The sequence below is a fragment of the Castor canadensis genome, chromosome 4 (assembly GCF_047511655.1).
Source record: "Castor canadensis chromosome 4, mCasCan1.hap1v2, whole genome shotgun sequence".
In the NCBI taxonomy this organism is placed as follows: Eukaryota; Metazoa; Chordata; class Mammalia; order Rodentia; family Castoridae; genus Castor; species Castor canadensis.
Window position 1 is genome coordinate 174,310,649 of NC_133389.1, and position 23,065 is coordinate 174,333,713.

At 33.9% G+C, this 23,065-nt stretch overlaps 1 protein-coding gene across 7 annotated transcripts in view; it reads left to right on the plus strand.

The window, feature by feature from the left end:
* Agfg1 (ArfGAP with FG repeats 1) overlaps positions 1 to 23,065 on the plus strand; it is a 69,709-nt gene that overhangs the window by 31,498 nt on the left and 15,146 nt on the right. For 4 of the 7 annotated variants that reach the window (XM_074071894.1, XM_020179938.2, XM_020179940.2 and 1 more), the window contains exons 3-10: positions 3,509 to 3,624; positions 7,559 to 7,721; positions 8,510 to 8,663; positions 14,942 to 15,061; positions 17,241 to 17,450; positions 18,299 to 18,479; positions 21,022 to 21,101; positions 21,326 to 21,418. In XM_074071894.1, coding sequence (XP_073927995.1) covers positions 3,509 to 3,624; positions 7,559 to 7,721; positions 8,510 to 8,663; positions 14,942 to 15,061; positions 17,241 to 17,450; positions 18,299 to 18,479; positions 21,022 to 21,101; positions 21,326 to 21,418 — 1,117 coding nt within the window. The remainder of the gene's footprint in view (positions 1 to 3,508; positions 3,625 to 7,558; positions 7,722 to 8,509; positions 8,664 to 14,941; positions 15,062 to 17,240; positions 17,451 to 18,298; positions 18,480 to 21,021; positions 21,102 to 21,325; positions 21,419 to 23,065) is intronic. The other 3 variants (XM_074071895.1, XM_074071896.1, XM_074071893.1) reach the window with 2 other exon arrangements.

The following is a 23,065-nucleotide window of genomic DNA, read 5'->3' on the forward strand; positions in this document are numbered from 1 at the left end:
CATACATGTGGCCTCCCAAGTCCTTGACCTTCATTCCAATGATCCTTCATTCCATTTTAATCTTCCCTTTTCCTTGGCACTACTGGGATTTAAACTCATTACTCCATACTTGCTATGCAGGTGCTTACCCCTTGAGCCACAACTCTCGTTCCCCCATTTTAGACCCTTTTATTTATCAAGAATTCTGTCAACACTCAGATTGCAATTTCAAGTATCCTGCTCTGTAAACACTTCCTGCCATGATTCCCTCTTTTCTACTCATACTCATTTGCTGTAATGACTTTTGCTAAACCTCTTTGTCTTCGTTTTTCTCAATCTAGCTTAAAGTCTCTGGCCTGCTGTTGTAGCTACCCCCTTGTTCTGTTCTACTTGAGAAAAGCTAACACTGTTCCTCTTTATATCTAAACATTGAAATGAGGCTATATTCAAGTACATTCTTCTGACTACTTTCACCTTAACTATTCATGGTCACAAGTCAAAGATCTTTTTCAGGTGATGGCATTTTATTGTACCAAAATAGAGAGGAAAGAGCCTTATCGCCTATCAGCAAATCTGTAAGCAATTAGTTTTAATGACTTTCTCTTAGCAGTTTGGTCTGGTGGAGAGTAGGAGCAGATCCATTACTAATTAGTTTAGAATTTTGAATAAATCCTATAGGTGGCTAACGTCAAATGTTTTTACAGTTTGCCATCAGGCATTCTTATCTTTACTTTGTATTACCAGTAAAAGCATCAATATGTCCTTAGCCCATTTCCTTCATTATAGTTGTATGCTTATTATTCATTTATTGTTTTTAGTTTAAAAATTATGTGTGATAGTGAGTAGAGATTTTGGAATGCAAAGACTTAACTTCAAAAAGTGTCCTGACAGCCTGGTGCCCTTGGCTCATGCCAGAAGTCCTAGTTACTCTGGAGGTAGAGATTGGGAGGTTTGTTCAAGGCCAGCTGTTTTGGGAAAATAAAGTTCCCAAGATACAATCTCAACAGGAAAAAGTTAGACATGGTGGTACACACCTGTCATCGCAGCTTCTGTCAAAAGCATAAACGGGAATTTCATTCCAAGCTGGCCGCTGCAAAAAGTGAGACTCTACTTCAAAAGAACCAGAGCAAAAAGGTCTGGAAGCTTGGCTTAAGGCAGTAGAACCACATCCTAGCAACTGTGGGATACTAGTACTGCCAAAAGAAGGGGGGGAAAAAAAAGTATCCAGTTTGGGATGTTCCAAAATTAAAAACTTAAAGTCTCCCCGTTATGAATGTAAATATAAAAATGGAGAATTCATATTTTGGGGGAATCATTAGTTAGGTTTCTGAGATTCCCATGCAGTTTTTTTTTTTTTTGGCACAGGGTCTTGCAAGTCACCCAGGCTGACTTCAGACTTGCCATCTGCCTCCTGAGTATTGGAACTATCGATGTAGTTCTCCTCTCCCCCACTCCACCCCCCACCGTTACCTAGGCATTGAACCCAGGGCCTATGCTTGCCTAAATCATGCCATGCTTACCTCTACCATTGGAGTCAGAGCCATGCTCCCAGTCCCTATTTAATTCTTTTTTAATGGCTAAAAAAATGTTTGGAGAAGCTGAGTCTCTTCAGGATTTATATTATTTCTGGCAGTAAGTTGTATTTCCATTCCTGGGTGTCTGGACTTCTTAGGCTTTGCCACTGAAATGCTTTTATATGAGATTGTTCCTTAGCCGAGGCTTCACATACGGTAACATGTTTTAACTGACATTTTAGTATCTGCTATGAGCCCAGAACAGGAGGAACCACAAGAAACTTTGTTTTGAAACATGCTTGGGGATGTGATGGGAGAGAACATTAAGTCCTTTTTCTTATCCTTCCTTTTTTTTCACCCTTGCCCAGTTAAGTGTTTCCTTTCCTTTACTGATTTCTCAATTCTTTGTCAGTTTTTTGAAACTAGATACTATGTTCTTTTCATAGTGTCATTTGGTTATTCTTTAATGTAATACAATTGTGGAAGTTTATGAGCTTATTTTAGAGCTTTATTGAAAAACAATTGATTATAGTAATCTGCATATTTAAAACATACAATTTGATGAATTTTGTCCTATGTATACATTGAAGCCACCACTGTATTAATAAGACCATACATGTTCTCATTATCGCCAAGAAGTCCTGATGCCTTGTCTCATGAATCCACTTATAAATAAGTTTATATTTTCTTTAAAATTTTAAATGAACAGAATCATACGATATGTACTTTTTTCTGGTCTGACTTCTCTCAGTCAGTACAGTCATCTTGAAGTTTACTCATCTTTTTTTGTATTAATACCTTTCTTTTAATTGCTGAATAATATCCTACTTTGGTTATTCCACAATTTAACCATTCACCTGCTTATGCACATCTGTGATCTTCATGGGTTATTTCTGATTTGGAGTTGTTATCAATAAAGCTGTTAGGAATATTTGTGTACAAGTCTGAGTGTGGATATTGGCATTCATTTTTCCTGAGTAAATAGCTAGTAAATATCCAAAGGTGTTGCACCATTTTGCATTTTGGAGAGCTCCATTTGTTCCACATTCTTACCAACACAATACAGTCACTCTTTTAGCTTTTCTAGAAGTAAGGGTATGTATGCTGTGGATGTTTGTCATAGGGTCTCAGTGTCATTTTAATTTGCATTCTACATGACTTCTGATGTTGAGCTATTTAGTTGCCACATGTAAATCTTCTGCTGAAGTGACACTTCAGGTCTTTTTTCCTCCTCTTTATTGAGTTGTCAGTCTTTTTTATAATTCAGTTGTAGGAGTTCTTTACATTTTCTATATTCATTCAAGTTCTTACACATTTCACAAATACTTTTTATTGACCCTTTTGCCTTTTGTTTTTCAATTTTTTGAAGAGAGTTTTAAATGTTGATGAAACCCACTTTATCAGGTATTTTTTTCATTATGTTTTTTTTTTTTTTGCTGTTTGTATCCTATTTTAGTTCTCTATCATGTAATTTCTCTTGATTCTTCAAAATTAAAGTCTCAAGATTCTAATTTTTTAGTTAATGGACAAAAAAAGCATCTGACGCAATGATAAAGTCAAAGTTGTTCTGCCTTGTGCTGTTATTTTTACACTTTCATAACAACTTGTTTGTGATTGTAGTGTTTGTTCCTTTTGTTTGATGTCCAGCTTATTTAAAGGGCCTACAAAATTATTTCTTATCAAATTTCTGTTGTATGGGTAAGGGAACCGAGGTTTATATAGGTTACTTGACTGTGCTGATGGTTTACAGTTGATGGTCATGTCAAGACCAAAAAATACAGATTGCCTCAAATCCTGGACACTATTTCCCTTTGCAGTAATCTTTTTATAATTCTGTTGTTAAAAGTTTATTGCATACTACAACATTAATCCCTGAATTCTAAATATCCTTATTAAATGCAGTATTATTGAAATTATTCAGGTTAGCTTTCTGAAAGAACTAAAATTTTCTGCTTAAAAATTCATTAAAAGAAGTTGTTGAATTTAACACTTTTTTTTTTTTTTAAATTCCGAAGGTCTGTAAACAAATTTGGCTAGGATTATTTGATGATAGATCTTCAGCAATTCCAGACTTCAGGGATCCACAAAAAGTGAAAGAGTTTCTACAAGAAAAATATGAAAAGAAAAGATGGTGAGTAAATAGTTTGTATTTAGGGTCAAGCATCCCAAAATTACATTGACTATGGGTAAAATTAATCTGACCTGATGAAGGAAGGAAGCCAGGGAGGCAGGCAAGAAGGAAAGAATTAAATAGGTTGGTATGCAGGTACATTCTCGTTATCCTTTGGCTTTTTATTAGATAGGGTTTCTAAAAACCTTTACTTCTACTTTATGTTAAGTCTTCTATGCCTAACAGCAGCATTGTCATTATAATACCAGTTGTCTTACCCTTATTTTGGGGGCGGGGGTGGGGGGATGGGAGTATGGACTGGGTTTGAACTTGGTGGTTTTTGCTTGCAAAGTAGGACCTTTACTGGTTGAGTCATACCTCCAGTCAGTTCCCTACCCTTTTTTGAAAGTTAAGGATCTTTCCTTCTAATCCTTCCTTTTTCTTTCTGTAGACACTGTTTGCTCTATAAAGCCTCCTTTCTCAAAGTCTTTATTCCTTTAGCAATTATTTATTGAACAGTATCTCTTATATACTAGGCATTATACTAAAACTCTGATGCAGTAAGCTGTCTACTTTATTTGCATCTTGCAATAAGTCTTTGCTCAAAATATCCTTTACTTTCCATCTAAGAATTTTCAGTTTACCATCTGGCTAAGAAAAGAGCATTCATACTCTCCTAACTAAATCTATCAGGTGTTAATTTTTAAAGAATAATTGTGAGTATGGTAGAACAATTTGTAATTCCTGCCACTTGGGAAGTTTAGGCAGAAGAATCAGAGAAGCCAGCCTGGGCAGTTTAGTGAGACTCTGTCACAAGAAAAAAAGAAAAGGAAAGAAACTGGGGTTGTAGTTCAATGATAGAGTGCTTGCCTAGGATATGCAAGGTCCTGGGCTTCATCCCAAGTTATCCTCCCCTCTCCCCAAGTTTCCACAGCAAAAAAAAAATCTAGAATATTGCACATAAAGCCGGTATGTCCTTTAAAGCAAAACTTGGTGGACTATACCCATCAGGTTATTGTTCATCTACTCAGGGCCTCTCCGTTTTAGCTTTACAGTACAATTGAAGTATAGTTTTCTAAGACTTAATAACTATAAACTCCTTTGGTTGCTTCTTTTAACAGTTTTGAACAAGTGTGTATTTCCTTCTTAGAAGTTAAGAAGATGGGAGCGAGAGTCAAGGAGTAGAGGGAATAGATAAAGGGGAAGTAAACTGCCATTTGCTTCCCTGAGGAACAGTCTTTTAACCCTAGGAATGATTCATTCAGAGACAGTTTGAGTTCTGAGGGAGCTCTTGGGGAAGAGGGTTTTTGTTTTGTTTTAAATCCTTTTAATTTTTTTTGACAGTACTGGCATTTAAACTCAGCCTGACGCTTGCTAGTCAGGCACTCTACCACTTGAGCCACTCCACCAGCCTGGGGAAGAGGTCTTTGCTTTCATTTATTATTAGCTTTTGAGTCTTATGCTTTGTTGAAGTTTGTAGTCTTTTTTTTTTTTTTTTGGCAGTCCTGGGGTTTGAACTCAGGGCCAGGCAGGTGCTCGACCACTTTAGCCACACCCCTTCAGTTTTTGCTCTAGGGCTTCCTATTTATGCCTGGGCTGGCCTGGACCATAATCCCCCGATTTATACTTCCTGTATAGCTGATGACAGGTTTGCATCACCACACCGCACTTTTCTGGTTGAGAAGGAGTCTTGGGATACTAACTTTTTCTTAGAGCCTCATAGTGATCTTCCGCAATGTCTTCCTCCCTAGTAACTAGAACTACCTGGAGTTTGTATTCTTATTGCTGTCTAAAATAGACTACTCTTTGCAAGGCTAGATTAACCAGGGCTGTATTCACCTTTACTAAATAAATACACTGGATGTGAATTCAGATAAAAAATAACAGTACAATTCGTGTTGAAGAAAGAAGAAAATATTGATAGGAAAAATAGTGGTGTGAGTGACTCTTTTAAAAGGTATCATCATCCTTCTATCATTTTATGTTTTAATTTACTACACCTTCCAAACTATAGATAAAACTGTTCTTGTATATCCCTAACATAATTTTTTGGTTTTTTTTCCAATAGTCTTTGACTAACTCAGAAAGTCAGTTTGGTTAGGACTTAGTGGGGATTTTAGATAGGTTAGCTCTGGTTATGAAAAGGGAAAATAAAAACAAATAATAAGAAAAAAATTCAAATAATGTTGCTAGAATTAAAACCATAGATTCCCCACTCCTACATTTATAGCAGTAGTAAATTACTCATTCAAACTGTAATCCAAATAACTGAAAGTTTATAATAATGATAATTTGTATTATTTTCTTTACTGAGAAACAAGGTAGCAATAATGAGTAGTACAAATAGACTTGAAATGTTAGGTGAAGAGAGATGAATATCATTCTCAAGGTCCAGAACCTATACATCTTTAACTCCTGTTCTGTACACCACCTGTAACATGTAACTAGAGAATGATGAAATAGTGGTTGCCATGGTATGCACACTATCTAAATGCAGTCTCCCTGAGAACACTTAACTATGGGAAACAGCACAACAGTGGTGATGATGTTATCCAAAAATACTTGAAATTGTTCTTTTGACTAGTTTTCAGAATCACTTTTTATCTTATGCATCATTAGCTTCTTGACATTAAGTGGGACAAGTCTTTTGAGCCTTAAGCTATTATCAGTTTTTATCTTTTTACTTTGATCAGAGTTGGCTACACTCCCAAATCTGTGTCTTTAGTGGAATGCCATATTATGGGACAGTATATCTTACTGTTTCATTCTTGGCATCTCATGTCTTCCCCACTTACTGGGGGAATATAGCAGTTGTATTGCTTGTGATTACTATATGGCTTGATAGTAGCTAACATTCCACGTAGTTATATTCTGGGAACCAGTCGAAGTGCTCTACAAATGTTAATTTATTTAAATTCCATAGCATCTCTATATTTTATCGATGAAATAAATGGATGCACGAGTTTAAATAATTTGCCCAAAGTTTGACAGTCATTGAGTGATGAAGCTGGGATTTAAATTTTGTCTCTGAAATCTTTTCGTATTTCTCCCACCAGTTCCATAATGGGGAATGGGAAGAGGTTATAAATATACCCAAAATTATAGAGTGCAAATCTGTCAGATAATCCCACCCTGGAAATTAACATTTGACATTTCAGCATTATATCCTTAGTGCCTCTCATTCCTTTCTTCACTCCCCTCCTCCCAAGAAATCCTGTTTTTGTGAAGGGGGTAAAATCTGAACACCTAGGAAAGCTTATGGGCATCTTTACATATGAAAGCAAGATGGTAGCTATATAGTATTATACATATTTTAACATAATCCCTTTAAGTATTTTTCTCATAGTGGATATTTGGTTTGTTTCCAAGTTTTTAAAAAATTATAAAGATTGCTGTGGTAACATACATGTGTTTTTGTACACATACTCAAATAATTCTTAAGAATAAGTTTCTGAAAGTGGTACTTTTGGAGTACAGACCATACCTATTTATATAATTTCAGTAGATAGCAACTGAGAATTTATAAAGTTCATACAGATCAAAGGTGAATAATACCTTAATTTGCATTTTTATTAGGTTATAAGTTTTCACATCTATGTCTTTTGTAAATTGCTTCCTTTGTCTACTTAACAATGAAGTTGTTGATCTTATTTTTTGTGATTTACGATAGGCCTTTGCATTTTAGGCTGTTGACTGTAATGTTTCCTTACCTTCTCAGCTATCTGTCGTCAAATGTTTATGATCTTAAGGTATTTTCATTTTAATCTTTATTGCTTTCTCTGAGTAATTTGAATTAAGTGTGGTCTTAAACTACCAATTCTTAGAGATAGGGTATTAAAATAAGATTAGTGTGAAGCAGTTTTGTACAAAATTAGAATTGGGTTTATCATTATTAGTAGAAAATTCTCTTTATTTTTCTTAATTAATGACCTATTCTAATGTTCACATGTTTTAGGTATGTCCCACCAGAACAAGCCAAAGTGGTGGCATCAGTTCATGCATCTATTTCAGGGTCCTCTGCCAGTAGCACAAGCAGCACACCTGAGGTCAAACCACTGAAATCTCTTTTAGGAGATTCTGCACCAGCACTGCACTTAAATAAGGGCACACCTAGTCAGGTGAGTAGTCTTAAGTCTTTGTAGGACTTTGTACTTAAGGAAAATTGAGTATGGAGGATGTGAGAATTCTTTGATAGTAGCCTACCTTGAATGCCAGTAGAATTATGTCCTAACGTTTTATAAAATACATGGAAAGATTGTTGGGTGGGTGGTAAGAAAGTATATTTTTGTTCTTTATGTGATCACTTTGGCTTTTCTGAAGCTTTGTAAAGGTGCATAAGAAATGTTGCTGCAGCTGTCTGTCATGTAGCATACAGTTAGTGAAACATGAATCTGTGGTGACTGTCAGAGTTAGAGCAATATGGCCTCTGTGATGTGCTTTAACAGGAAACAGTGGGAATTTTCCACATGTCTGATGTATAGCATGTTTATCACTAAAATGCATGTGGCTTTGCACCTTATTCTAAAAAACTGAACAGACTGAAGCCTTTTTATAAGTTAGTACCTAATGTTTCTACTTCTATATTTTATTATAGTTGCTGAGGCAGTCACAGAACTGTTACTGTGTGGCATTGCAACCTCTTTTCTACATGAAGAATGGTTCTGAAGCATAGTACTGGGGATTAAATCCTACCCTTGATATCGTGCATTCTAGGGCTTCTGGATAAACTGTTCTATTTTCACAAAAGGCCTAAGTGGGGAAAAAAAAAAAGAAAGACAGGAGTTAAGTTAGTATACTATAACTCTTCTTATAAATATAAAGAAAGCTTTATGAATTGGAGATAGTGATACATAAAAATTCAGCACATTTGACTGGAAAATCTTCATAGTTAGTATGTGGTTTTTAGTCTCCAGTTGTAGGTCGCTCTCAAGGGCAGCAGCAGGAAAAGAAGCAGTTTGACCTTTTGAGTGATCTTGGCTCAGACATCTTTGCTGCTCCAGCTTCTCAATCAACAGCTACAGCCAATTTTGCTAATTTTGCACATTTCAACAGTCATGCAGGTATGTGTCTTTTTTCAGTAGCTTTTACCCAGGATGTATATAAAGCATAAAGAAACATAGATTCTGTGTTAAATTTAGGTGCCAATAAGTATGTTCCATGAAGGTATTTGATCATTGTTAAATGTTGAGGTCTAATATGTAGCCATGTAAGTGTGATGCTTTTTATTACCAGTAGAGATTGTATGTCACAGGAGGTCTGACCTCTTTCCATGGAAGAATAGGGGAATACATTAAAATGTGTGTGTGGGTATATACCTTTTTAAAATTTTAATGGAAAATCACAAATATTTAAAAATAAGTGCGTAATGTAGCCCTTATGTTCTAATCACTCATGGCCAATCATATTTCATTTATTTTTCCACTTTTTAACACAGATTTTTAGATATTAGTTTACCATTAAATATTTTGTCATTAAAATAAGACTTTTTAAACATCACAGTAGTATTACCATGCTCTAAATAATAGTAATAATTCATCAGTCAGTATTCCAGTTACCATTCCAGTACAAATTTGTCTGTACACAGAGTGTATATATTGTGTGCATGTATATACACACTCTCACTATATACAGACATGTACATACACCTGTGTGCACATACATGCACACAGTCTATTGAAATCAGGTTTCAAATAAGATGCATACTTTGCAATTGAGAGATACATCTCTTAGGTCTCAATCTGTAGGTTCTTCTTTTTTTTTTCTTTTCCTCTGTAATTTGTTAAGGAGTGTAGGTTATATTGTCCTATAGATTTTTGTAGTAGTCTGTTGATTGCACCACAGTGGCACCCTTTCAAGTTCCTCTCTCCTCTATATTGTTTGCAACTAGTGGTTAGATCTAGAGACCTGATCAGTTATAGGTGTGTGTGTGTGTACGTGTACATGTGTTGGGTTGCTAGGAGAGTTACAGATTCTCTGTGTTGGAGGGAGGGTTGCAAGGGCATTTATTATTTAGGGCTTAAGAGAGATAATTTTGAACTGTCTGTCTTTTTAGAGTGTTAACTGGTTAATGTGTGGGTCCATTATTCAAAATGATGATAATTTTGAATTTATCATTAATTATTCATATTGGCTGCCTACGAAAGACATATTCAAAATGAATGTGGAATCTGTTTTGGATACCAGTATGTGTTGATGTATAGATCATAAAAAGTGGGCCCATCTCAATTTGTAAGTGACTGAACATGTATCAAACCAAATGTAGAACACTAATTTAGGAGTAGATTTAGTCATTTTGTAGTTTTATTTGGTAAGTTGGCACTTTGCTTTATATTATTTTCATATAAAGTATTGGCTAAGGCCTATTTCCATAGCTTTAATTATAGATAAGAAAAATTCAAAACTGTATCTTTCTAAAACGTGCATTTCATAATTTTATAAACACAGCAGAAGCCTGCTGGTAGAACCGATTTCTTACTTGTGTTTTAGAACTTATTTTGCTGTACTTTAATTTACCTTTGAGATTCTGATGGTTTTCCTTTTTTTTGTTTTCTTTTTAATTTGATGACTGGACTCATTGTTGAATAATAATGGTTTATCTCATATGTACACATCACAAAATGTACTTTTGGGGTTTGAAATTGTAGAAAAGCTACTGTAGCCACATAACTTTCTAGCAATCATTAAAGGAAATTTTCATTTAAAATATTAATAAAAACATTTGAAGGAGGTATGCTTTCAGAGAGAAACTATGGTGTGATTTTTGTATGTTTGCTTTTAAAAGGGATCCTAGGATGGTAGATGCCTTTTTCAGGAGAGATTACACTGAAAGAATAAGACATTAAGCTTCAATTGTTGTTGTGGTAGGTTTCCCTTCTCCTACATTAGCTGAACTGCTGAACCCCCAAACCTGAAGAGAGCCCCTTGTCCCTTCACTTCTGGGTAGACTTTCACTTCAGCTTGTACTCTGACCCTGCAAGGATCCCAGCTTGCTCTCTCGTCTCACTTCTTGGATTTGAATACCAGTAAAGAGTTGGTAGAAGAATCGATTGACAGAGTGAAAGCTCTGTAATTTATTGTATATTCTGGTTTTATCTCCATTTTCAAACATAATTTGAAATTGCTGGTAAGTTACTAACTATCAAACTCTTCTGTAAATTGGTTTCCATCTTTAAATGTCGTTTGTCAGTATTCACAGATCAGGGGTTAATGTTGTACTTTTCATTGTTGTCTCTTAGCCAGAAAATGGTTAAGAGAAACCAACTACAACTTCACAGAATACTGTTCATACTTCAGTGACTCCCTTAGAATGCTCTTTGCAAAAAACATTGCCCCCCCGCTTTATTTTTATTTTTTTTGTGGTAATAATGGGGTTTGACCTCAGGGCCTCACACTTGCTAGACAAGTACTCTACCACTTGAGTCACTCCACCAGCCCAGGTTGCTGTAGCTTAGTTGTAGAATGTGAAAAATTAAAAAGGAGAAAGAAATCTATTTTTACCAGGTTGGTAGATTTTAACTATTCCGTGTCTTTCCATTTATGGTAGAAATAGTAGGGTACATGAGTGTGCGGAAATAGTTGAATAGCTGTGTAGATTTGGGTAGGGTGCCCATGAGGAGTCCTTTGATTTAAAGTTCTTACTTATGTACAGATGACTACTCAAGTAACTTTGTTGTTTTGCTTCATTTGACTTTTAGTTTGGTCCTAAAAGAATAAAATACCTGCCTGTGTAAGAAGAAACTACTATCTCCCTTCGAGTGCAGTTGATTCTATCTTTTGATGTTTTCCTTGGAGTAATTTTTAGGTGTAAACCAATGTTGTGTTTTAATTGGAATGCCTTCCCATGCATTGTGAATCTTTATTTTTCCATATGTAGTTCACAGATAAGTCATTGATTGCTGGGTTCTCACTCTGAAATACTTTTTTTTTTTTAATATTAGGTGAAAAATTTTCATGTGACAGATGGAACCTTTAATATCAAATGATGATAATTACTCAGATATGCCAGTCTGCTTTGGATTGTTTTGTTTGGAAACTTATTCTTTGCAGATACTTTAGTGGCTTAAAAGCTAGAAATTTTACTCTTCCTATGAGCATTCTGGCTATGTTGCTGGGTGGGGTCATTATTGTGTTAATAAAAGGCCATCTGTAGAAATACACATGAAGTTATAAGCATAAATACTTACTTTAGGGGGTGATAAACATTATTTCACAAGGCCTGTGGATTGTGTACTATCATTTTTATCAAACATTATACTAGGGAATCTTAAACCCAACTGCCTTGTAACCCAGGTAACACAAATGAGTAATATAATTGATACCGAAGTCTGTGGCACCCCTTCTAAAGGGAATGTTCTGAACTCCTACTGCCACTGAAAAGATGGGCTTTGTTTTATTAGGTATGTGGATTTTTTTTAGGATGATAAATTTTACTGTTTTATTTTTTAATCTGAAATGTCCTCTTTACCCAGAATTGGTGAAAAGTGTTTAATACTTTATGAATGAAACAAAGTGTATATGTCAAATGAATTTGCTGTGCGCTTCCAATTTATATCCTGTTGCCTCTCTGTTTATGTTCCTTTCTCATGAGCGTCTGTTTCTCATTGAAGAACTGTCAGCCAGACTCAGGCTCATTAACTCAGTGCCTTAAATTCAAAACTTAATTGATCCCTTTATACTTCTTGAAATTAGATTATTTAAGAAACATCTTTGCCATTTTATCACTTTCCGTTTAGATGGGGTTTCTCTGTGCAGAGTTTGCTTGAAGGTCCAATAGTAATTTTTGTATTACTGTGTTTATTGGTGTCTAATTTCTAGAGTTACATTTTTCAAAGTTAGATTCCTCAGCACTTAAAGCCATTTGAAAATAATAACTTCAGTACCTAGAAATAAAAACTGATGCAAGTACTGTGGCACTTTGCCTTGCCCTATTGAGTAGGTATTTGATTAATGTGTTTGGAGGGCTGTTTGGAAAACACTGGGAAAATATAAATGTGATTTTTACAAAATCAAAACCGTTTTTAATAAAAATGGTTTGCTTGAACTGATTCATTGTTCTCAAATGTACAACTAAATTGGTCAAAAACATAGCAATTTACCTTTTGGAATATAACCCACTCTAAATTTGAGAACTTCCTATACATTTAGCTTATAATTATAATCTATGTGTTACATACTTTTGCTTAGTAATTATTTTATCTTGGAGTAAAATTTCATTTTCAGCCTAGTATTTAAAAACCTTTAAAGAGCATATTTTTGTTTTCTTGGACATTATAGAATTATAGTGGTGGATTTGCAAGTAGAGGCTATTGAATCCTCCCATTTTGGTACTGAGAAAACTGAGAAGGCCATGTCAAAGGGCAATCAAAGGGCATGTCCAAGGTTATTGTTATCTATGTTAGGATGGAATTTTCTGATTCTTAATCTAGATTTCCTTTTCAGTAAACTGCACTTGCTTGCTAGTGTTCTCAACAATACTAAATGGTAACTGTTTTAACTTGTATACTTTTTGTTTAATCTTCTATAGATGTTTCTTCAAAGACTTTCTAAAAGAAATTAGTTTTTAATTGATCACTTTTAGTATTCCATTGTTTTTATTTTCTAGAAAGTAAATTTTCTGTAAAGAAATGGAATTTTTGTTGTAATGAAAGATTTCAAGGTATCCAGAGCATAAAGACTTATTAAATAGCCACAAGCAGCCTTTTAGTTTTGGCACTTTTGTGTAGTGTTTGAGAGAGGGGGGAAAAGGTGTTTTTAAAAGATTATCAAGAACAGTATATGAACAGTGATATATTCAAGGTAGCAGCCTATATTTCAGAATACAGAAAAGGCAGTTACAAATAGTACCTATTAAAAGGGGGTCTACTTTAGGTACATTTTCTTTCCTACTGTTCAAATATATACAAAATAGTAATTGCATAAAATGCTCTAAACTTTCCTGGTTTTCTTCCTTGAATATTATTTTAATATTTTGCTTTGTTAGTGGAAGATTTGTTTGTTTAGAAGCTTTTTTTTGATTTGTTTACAACTACAGTGCATATTCATTGCAAAATCTATGCAAATTCAGGCAAACAAAAAGGAAGAAATGATACGGATCTAAAATCCTACTACTTAGAGTTAACTGAAATGCATATTTTCTTTTGCACATAATACCATATTTAGTTGAACAAAATTGGCAGATGAATTTGCTGTCTGGAATTTATGAACTTGTCTTACCTTCCTTGATGAAACATTTTTGCATAGGATCGAATTATTTTTTGCATAGCTTTTAAAGGCTGCATTATATTGCATCCATCATAATGTTCCATAATCAATTTGAGTAATCCCTTATTGGTGGTCATTTGCATTTTTAGTGTTTTCACTTTTTAAAAAAAACACACTGCCTTAGTTTTTAGATACAGCTATATTCATATGCAAGGTTATTTCTTCCTTGCAAATCAACTTCCTAAAAGTGGAATTACCTGAAAAGGATTTTTAAAAATGGCTTCCCAGCATTTAACATTTCCCCATCCTTTGGACATGTTTTTCATTCTTTCCACTGAGCATCCTTGCTCCCACATACCAACCATTTCCTATTTGCTTCATATCCTCTTGTAGAATTCTTGTCCAGCATCTATTATGGTCTTTTAAAAAACACCTTATAAATTATTTTATTTATTTACATATTTAAAATTGAGGATAGGTCTGGTATTTTGCTGTTGGGTTGAAGGTCATTTGAGAAATACATCTTGGCCTTTTTTTACTGAATATGAGTGAAATTATAATTTCTATTGGCTTTCATTGTTTTGAGTTCAGATTGTTAGGCATTCTAGTAAAATGTGAATATCTTTAGTTTATTTGGTGATCATGTCCTTATACATTCATTTTTTTCATTTTTGTGTGCCCATGTTTGACATACTTGTAAACTTTAAAGAAACTCAAAAGAACATTTTATTAATGTGATTAAACCAGTTTGGTATCATTGCATTAGGTATTTAGAGTTCTGTTTAGATTGATATACCTGATCACCATTTTAAATCAGTGAATTTTCCAGACTGTATCCTGTATCTTTGTTTGCTGAGAGTGCTCTGAGTTCACTTTGCTTTGTTAATAGAGATGCTTTTATAGGGTATAGACCTGGAGCTATGCAAAGGGTACTGTGAACATATGTATCATTTCACAGAAGTGTTTGGATACTCTTTAGTAAAGACACTCATTATTGGTTTAAATGCTAAAATCTGATTTTTAGATGACTTCTCTTTAAATTGATTTGTAATACATTGACACCTCTCATAAAATTCTTAAATTCATTTGTCATGTGTTTTCATATTCATTAACATATGTTGTTCCTTACCATTTACAGCTCAGAATTCTGCAAATGCAGATTTCGCAAACTTTGATGCATTTGGACAGTCTAGTGGTTCGAGTAATTTTGGAGGTTTCCCCACAGCAAGTCACTCTCCTTTTCATCCCCAAACTACAGGTAGAACTTCTCCAGCATTACGTTTAAATGTTTACTTTAAAAAACAAACTCTGTAGGTGTAATTTTGAAAAATTAAATTCTTTAATTATCTGATTTTAAAGTACTCCTATCTTACAAAGCTCTGGGGAAACCTGAAATCTTTTTTTCTGTGTTCATTTGTTTTTCTGAAATCTTTGCTACGTTGTCTAATTGGCAATATCCATTTGCCTTTTCCTGCACATGAATCTTTCTTAAATTTCCTATGCCTAAAGGATTAAAAGTTTTTTAGGTTCAAGGAACACATTGATTTAGGCTGACAGTAGATCTCTGAATAAGGGAAGCTAGCTGACTGCTTCCATAGAACTAAAAATGGAAATAATTTTAAGAGCAATAAACTTGAGAAAAATTCAGACTATTAATGTAAATTCAAACTATTAATATTAAGTAGATTATTAATAATCAAATATAGAAATAATTTTTGTGCAGGAATTGGTCTTTATTAAACGTTGAGTACTTTCTCATAAACTGAACGTTTCAGGAACTCATTGAACCCATATTTAGATCTTTGGCTGATTGCTTTTCTTTCAACTTTTAACTCTGTGTGTATTGTCTTAAAGTCTTTTCTTTCAATTTTCTTTTTTTGTTTTTCTTTAACTTTCATCATTTACATAATTTCTGGCTGTGCAGCATTTAGAATGCTTTCATCTAGCTGCAGTTTTGGTGAATTTACTTCAGCTTTTCCTCTCCAGGCTACCCACAGTAAGTTCTGTTGTCAAGTAGGAATCTTATTAATTTATATATTTTGTGCTGTATTTTATGGATATTTTAAATTATAGATTGTTAATCATTTTTAATGATAATCCTTCATAGATTTACATTTTACTCTACTCTATCACCAAACTTGGAGTTAAATAACACAATAGTATTTAGTAAAAGTTGATTGTTTTGATAGCTTAAAATTTTTCAAACAGACTTTCAAAGTTTAGTATATATTTTATTAACTAATTGTAGCAGATCACTATCTTTTAAATAGAATCATAGTTCTTAGTTTTAATTGCTTTTTTTAAATGTACTCTTGAGGTGGGGTCTTTCTTGCCCAGGCTGATCTTGAACTGACAGTCCTCCTGAGTAGCTCAGATTCCAGGCATGTGCCACCATGCCCCATGTTCTTAGTTGTAATTGAAACAACCAGAGTTTTAATTCCTGGAAAAAAAAAAAAAAAGGTTTTTTTGTCAGTATATATTTGTTGTAGAATGTCTAAGACCTGATTTCTGAAAGTGTGCTTTTGCATAAGAGTTTATCCATTCTGGTTAAAAATACCTCTATATACTTTTGCTATTATCTATCTATCTATCTATCTATCTATCTATAAAATGATTGCTGAGAGGATGGTTTAGAAGTCATGAACTAATATCCCAAAAGTACAGTATTAAAATTATAGGATAAAGTACACTGGTTTTAGGCTTTTGTAAGTACATTAGGAAAATCTCTAGAACATAGAACATACTTTAAAGACTTAGCAGGATGACTGTAGTGACCATTAGGTGAATTGTGCTTTATGAAGTCAAAAATTGCTACAATATTCTGTAATTATGCCTTGGATTCTAATGATAGGACTTGATTTTACTGTGAACATCATTGTGTTAAATGCACATTAAATTACTGCATAGCATTAACTAATGGCTTTTCAAGTGAAATAAATCCAAAGCTCTAGGACCATCTTTGAAGAAATTTTTGATCAAAATAGTACATCTAAAACATTGTAATCCCTACCCTTGGGATTTTTAAAAATCACATCTCAATGGAACTTTAAAAACTTGAATCGTCCAAATATGATATTTTGCTTCTAGTTTTTAGAGTTTATTGAAAGAAACTTAGTAAAATATAATACATAGCTGGAAGTAACTGAATTTTAATGAGATAGCATGGAGTTACTCTCACTATAATTTGTAGTCTTCACTTCCACCTATTGTCTTACATGTTGCTAGAGCCTTTGAAAATACAGTTTCACAAATTAAAAAGTCACGTGATTTAGTAACCATTGATTATAAGACTGTATATGATTAAGAGGTCATATACATGATTACAGGAATGTCCTACAATGCTTATAGGATAATTTAGGAAGAAATGATCAAATAATACACCAAAGGGTAGTAGGAAAAGTCTAGAAATTTCAAATGTTCTGTTTATTCTGTTACAGGTGGAAGTGCTGGATCAGTAAATGCTAATTTTGCTCATTTTGATAACTTCCCCAAATCCTCCAGTGCTGATTTTGGAACCTTCAATACTTCCCAGAGTCATCAGACAGCTTCAGCTGTTAGTAAAGTTTCAACAAGCAAAGCTGGTTTACAGACAGCAGACAAATATGCAGCACTTGCTAATTTAGACAATATCTTCAGTGCTGGGCAAGGTATCGTGTTAAATGAAACAAATGCAGATTTGTGTATTAATGCTCTAAGTTGTGTATATTAAAAGTATGAGGATGTTATGCTTTCTCAGTTGTATAGAAATTTCGTATACAATAAAAAATTTAGTTTTGGACCTGAAATATCAGCTATACAACTAAAGACAGAAAATGATGGAGAAAATTTTTATTTTGTCTTAGAAAGCATGCTTTACCACTCTGTGGCCATAAAAGGCCAATAAATTCCATTACCAGAACTGACTAGAGGGTTATTTTGTTTCTATAATACTCTTACTATGAATTATTTTCTATTAATATTTTGACATTTTTTACCCATTAATTTTCTAATATATTTTTATGCCAAGTCTTGGCTGAAAGACCAATATTTTGCCTTTAAAAATGCATTGTGTTCTCTGGCTTATTTTTTTTTCATTTCCAAAATGAGAATGAGAATGGCACTGAATTCATGGAGTTGTACCCTATATATTATTGCATATAAGGCTTTAGATCAGTGCCTAACACTCTGTACGTGCTTAATAAATGTTTCCAATTAAAACTATCTGTTGGTTTTTCACATGGAAAACCCTGAGAATGTGACAGGTTGTTCATATTAGGTGCGCTAATTTAGAAATTTGTGTGTTCACTTGAAGGAGATCCATCTGTTTTGAATTTCTTTGAGAGTTCCTTTTTTATTTATAGTCTAGACACATTTATTGGAATAAGAGTCCAGAATCTTGTCCATTTAATGTTTTAGCTCCAAGTCAGTTTTAAGTTTACCTGTGTTTCATGGCAAATGTGGTTGATAAGAGTACAACGTAGAGTTTTGGTATAAGTTTGTTGTTGTTTGTTCCCAGGAGGTGATCAAGGGAGTGGTTTTGGGACCACAGGTAAAGCTCCTGTTGGCTCTGTGGTTTCCGTTCCCAGTCAGTCAAGTGCGTCTTCAGACAAGTATGCGGCCCTGGCAGAACTAGACAGCGTTTTCAGTTCTGCAGCCACCTGCAGTAACGCCTATGCTTCCACAAGTAACGCCAGCAGGTACTTGCCTTGTGTTTTGCCTTTTCTTTTTTCCCCAGCTCTGAATAATGTATAGTTTTAAGAATGGCTGTTTGGGAGATGTAGCTTAAAAATAATTGCAGAGTTTTAAAATCTGAGGAAATTCATTTTGATTTGGTTAAATTATAATCTTTGAGTAATTGACATTATTTTATTCTTCATTTAATGAGTTTTGTTTGTTTTCATCCTTGACTTCTAAAATGTAATTCCAAGAGTATGTACACATCTCTAAATGAACAGTTATGTACAGATTGTACTCAGTAGATAACTCATTTAGCAGTCAAATTACGTGCTTTTAGGGTACAGTTCTTAATCATGAAGTCTAAACAGTGAAAGTACCATGTTGTAGTAGTTTTTAGAACTGTTTGTACCAAAACCCAGTATCAGTTCTGTGTCTCTTCAGTGTCATACAGGTATTGATAAACAAACATAACTGATTTAAAGGGATTCTTGCAGCAGGAAGTCTAGCACATTTTAAAGGCATTAGGCATTGAATTTGAGATCCTTGTGCTTGTACCTCCTGAGTGCTGGGATTACAGATGTGCATTCCATGCTCTGCAAAACAATGGACTTAACTCTGTTTGAGTTACAGAGAAGACCCATAAGTAGATTTACCTGTACAGGATTTTTTGTTTATCTCTACACATCTTTATAGGAATGGAAGACATCCCACACAAATCTGTTTCTTACATTGTCCTATATTTTATTTCCCTTTGGCGTCTTTTCCAGAGAGAAATGATAAGATTATAATACTAGTTACTGTATTTTTGCTAATAAATTTTCTATTTGCCAGATCTGATATTTGCCAGATCTGAAAAACTAAGTAAATTGAATAAAATTTAGGTTCTTTTTTTTTTTTTTTTTGCTTCATTAATATTGTCTACACTAGATAGTAATAATGGATTGTAACAAAGTAGCCATTAAGTCAGGAAGCATAAACTTGAGTTGTACATAGCAAACAGTTTATTGATACTATCTTATGATATATTACTTGCCTTTTCACTAGTTGCCATTTGTATCGCTGGTGCAGAAACAATGGCAAGTAAACCTTGTTGACACATTAACACAAATTAAGATAGTGGTACCAGACTGTCTCAGTTTAGTACTACTTAATGTTTCTCAACACCACACATGGCTTTACTTACAGGTTTTTTTGTTGTTTCTTTTTTTTTGAGATGGGGGTCTTACTATGTTGTCCAGGTTGTCCTCAAACTCATGCTCCTTCAGCCTCTCCAGTAACTAGAATTATAGGCATACACCCACTCCTGGCTTTTCCTTATGAATATTCGTCGTCAGTTTTCTTAGGAATATGCTTGGTGAAGAAGTAGCATTTTTAAACTATTAAATCTTTACCTTTAAATATATCTTCTTAATTTTCTGTGTGTTGAGGTAAGGTATACAGCAAGTAGTTTTGGTGCATAGTAAAGCATGTGCTTGTCTTGAAAGAAATTACTTGTGCAGTTGTTTGAATTGTAGGATGGATGAGTCAGTCATGTATTTTGGATGCTAGTTTTTATTTTTCTGATATACTAACTGGCTATTCAGATTTGGGTATTTGTTCACAAAAAGAGACTTAAGTAAGCCTGTCACTTTAAAGAAAATGTAATGAAAGCAAACATTAGAACTTTGGGAAACATGAGTGTTTGACAGCTTCCCGGTACTTTTCTGATAGGAAGGCTGGCAATATTAATGGATGTGATTTTTAAATTTTATATAAAGACATATATTAGCATTTGGATGATCATAATTCAGTCAACAAATATTTTCCAAATGACTTACATATGGCATAAAGTCAGGAAAAGATTCATTAAAAATACAGGATAAATTTGCGAACATTACCTTAATGGGTTCAAAAAGTTCATGGATAGGATTTTTAATTTCACCTAATCTTTAGGAATCTATCATTATTTTTGATATGATATAAAAAAATTATGATAACAAAGAAAATATCCAGTTATCTGAAAAGACTATTGAAATGCTCATTTTTTGTTCATCTGTGTGTTTATGTAAATTGACGTGTTCTTCATATACTTCAATCAAAACAAATCACAGTATATTGATCTTCTATTAAGTCAGCCACTAAAGGAATTTGCAAAAATATAAAACAGTGTTACACTTCTCATTAAGTTCCTTTTGTGTGAAAATAGTTACTATAGTAATAAAATATTTATGCTATCATGTAATAGGTGTACTTTCTTTTTAATCTGAGGAATTCCTTTTTTTGTTTCTTTGTGAAGCTGAGGATCAAACCCAGTCTGAGGAATATTTTTTTTCAATTCTCAGCGTTAATTTCTGTGTGATAGGTTGACAGAGACAGCATTTACAATAAACAATTTGTTATTGCAGTCTCAGTAATTTTTCAGAATGTAACATCTTGAAATTTATAATTTGAAAACTGTAATGATGTGTGATGTGGTTAATGGTATTTATTTCCACATTTTATGGTTATCCTGTAACTAACTAGATTGCCTTGTTTTTTAAAAAAAATTAAAAAAAAATTAACTCTTTCAATATTTGTTTTCAGCAGTGTTTTTGGAACAGTGCCAGTGGGCGTTTCTGCACAGACACAACCTGCTTCTTCAAGTGTGCCTGCTCCATTTGGGGGTATGTTTTCGGGTGTGTGTGTGTGTGTGTGTGTGTGTGTGAAGCTTTTTATAGAGAATCTAATTATATATTGTACAGCATTTTCTTTGGGGTACTAAAAGATAGTTGAAGCAATGATTTGTTATCAAAAGCTTCAATTTTTTTTGTCTTCATAAATACAGTAAACAAAGTTTGAATGCTAAATACATTTTGGATTTTATAGTATATTTTATAATTTTTTAAAGCTACACCTTCCACAAATCCATTTGTTGCTGCTGGTGGTCCTGCTGTGGCATCTTCTACAAACCCATTTCAGACCAGTGCCAGAGGAGCAACAGGTAAGCAGAAAGGTGAATTACGGAACAGTAAGCTTTGGGGGAAGGAGTTATTCATAAAGACTCCATGTGAGGAAAACACAGGGCCTTTCTTACTTCAGTGGAAAGAGTGAAAAGGGAAATTGATAGAAGAGTTTGTCCCTAAAGACAAATTGTAGCCAGATTTGTTGGTATACACTTATAATGCCATCCCTCACTGAGGTAGGAGGATCTTGAGTTTGAGGCTAGCCTGGACATAGTGAGAACCACGTCTCAAAAGAATAATTATATAAATATAGATGTTACCAGAGCACGTATGAAATGTTTGAATTTAACAGTTGGGAGGAACTTAAAAATTCTGTACTACCCACCCTCCATTTTTCAGGCAGGGAAAAGTGGACGTGGAACTGAGACTTCCTCAGAACTGCGTGGCAGTAACTGATGCAAGAGGAGCCTGAGTGGACATAGTAGTTCTATTTACTTGCTAGTCTAGTTTCAGGATTATTGGGTTTAAGTCATTCAATCTTAATAGAACATTATTTGAGAAGCTCCCTCCCCCATGAGATTATATCAGATGAATGGACTTTGTTACATTAATTTTGAAAAGTCTTTTTCTAGTGCATTTTTTTCAGAGTGTTCACATTTTTTAAATAGTGGGAACCTGATTCATTTTAAGATACAATATTTGACTATTTTATCTTTGATCAGTGTTTTCCTTAATTATCTTTATCTCTCTTTTTTATCTTTTTGGTTCACACCCAAGCTAGACACTTCTGTCTTCTATTGTACTTAGAGTTTTGTCTTACTACCCTGAACACCAGAGCTACTTGTCATCAACCTTGGAATGTCAGCAAGTGCAGGTGGTACTACTGGACATCCCTTAAATCTAGGGTTCATAAGCTTTGTTTTGCCGAGTAATTTTAGAAGCAAAACTTCATAGTAAATGTTGACATGAAATTTTGAGAGTATATCCTTATAACAATTAAATTAAGCCACTAAGAATTAGTAATCATCAATAGAGCCCTTTATTGTTGGCATACCCATAATCCCAGCACTCCAGAGGCTATGGGAAGAAGGATTGTGAGTTCAAGGCCAGCCTGGGCTATACAGCAAGACCCTAGCTCTAAACAAACAGATGAACAAACAGATAAACAAAATTGTGATACTGGGAATTTGAAAGATAACAGCTGTTTACTGTTTACATAAATGTCTTTAGTCATAATGTGTTGGTTTGTAACATAATAGGTGTTAGGTATTTGAGTTTCACATCAAAGTTAATTTTAAAAAAGATAAGTTGTTTGGATTCAAGTATACCTAGTGATTGTTTTAAATTTCTGTTATGCTTTGGTTGTTGACTGTTAATTCAAGTATACCTAGCCAATAATTGCTGTAGTTCTGTATCATTTCTTTTTAAGTGTGGTATATTCAATGTTTCTGTTTGTTTGCATATTACTTTTACCTAGTGTAAAGAATTTGTAAAATATCTCATGACACAACAGGCTTTTGTACATTGCCTCACTTAATCCTTACAGCTCTCATCAAATAAATGTCTTAGTCACTGTTTAACAGTTCAATGAACTGAGGCTCAGAAAAATTAAGTGCAAATGTTTTTAATGTAGACAGCCAAACTTGTGTTCACATTCTGTCTTAGTATTTATTTGCAGGGTTATC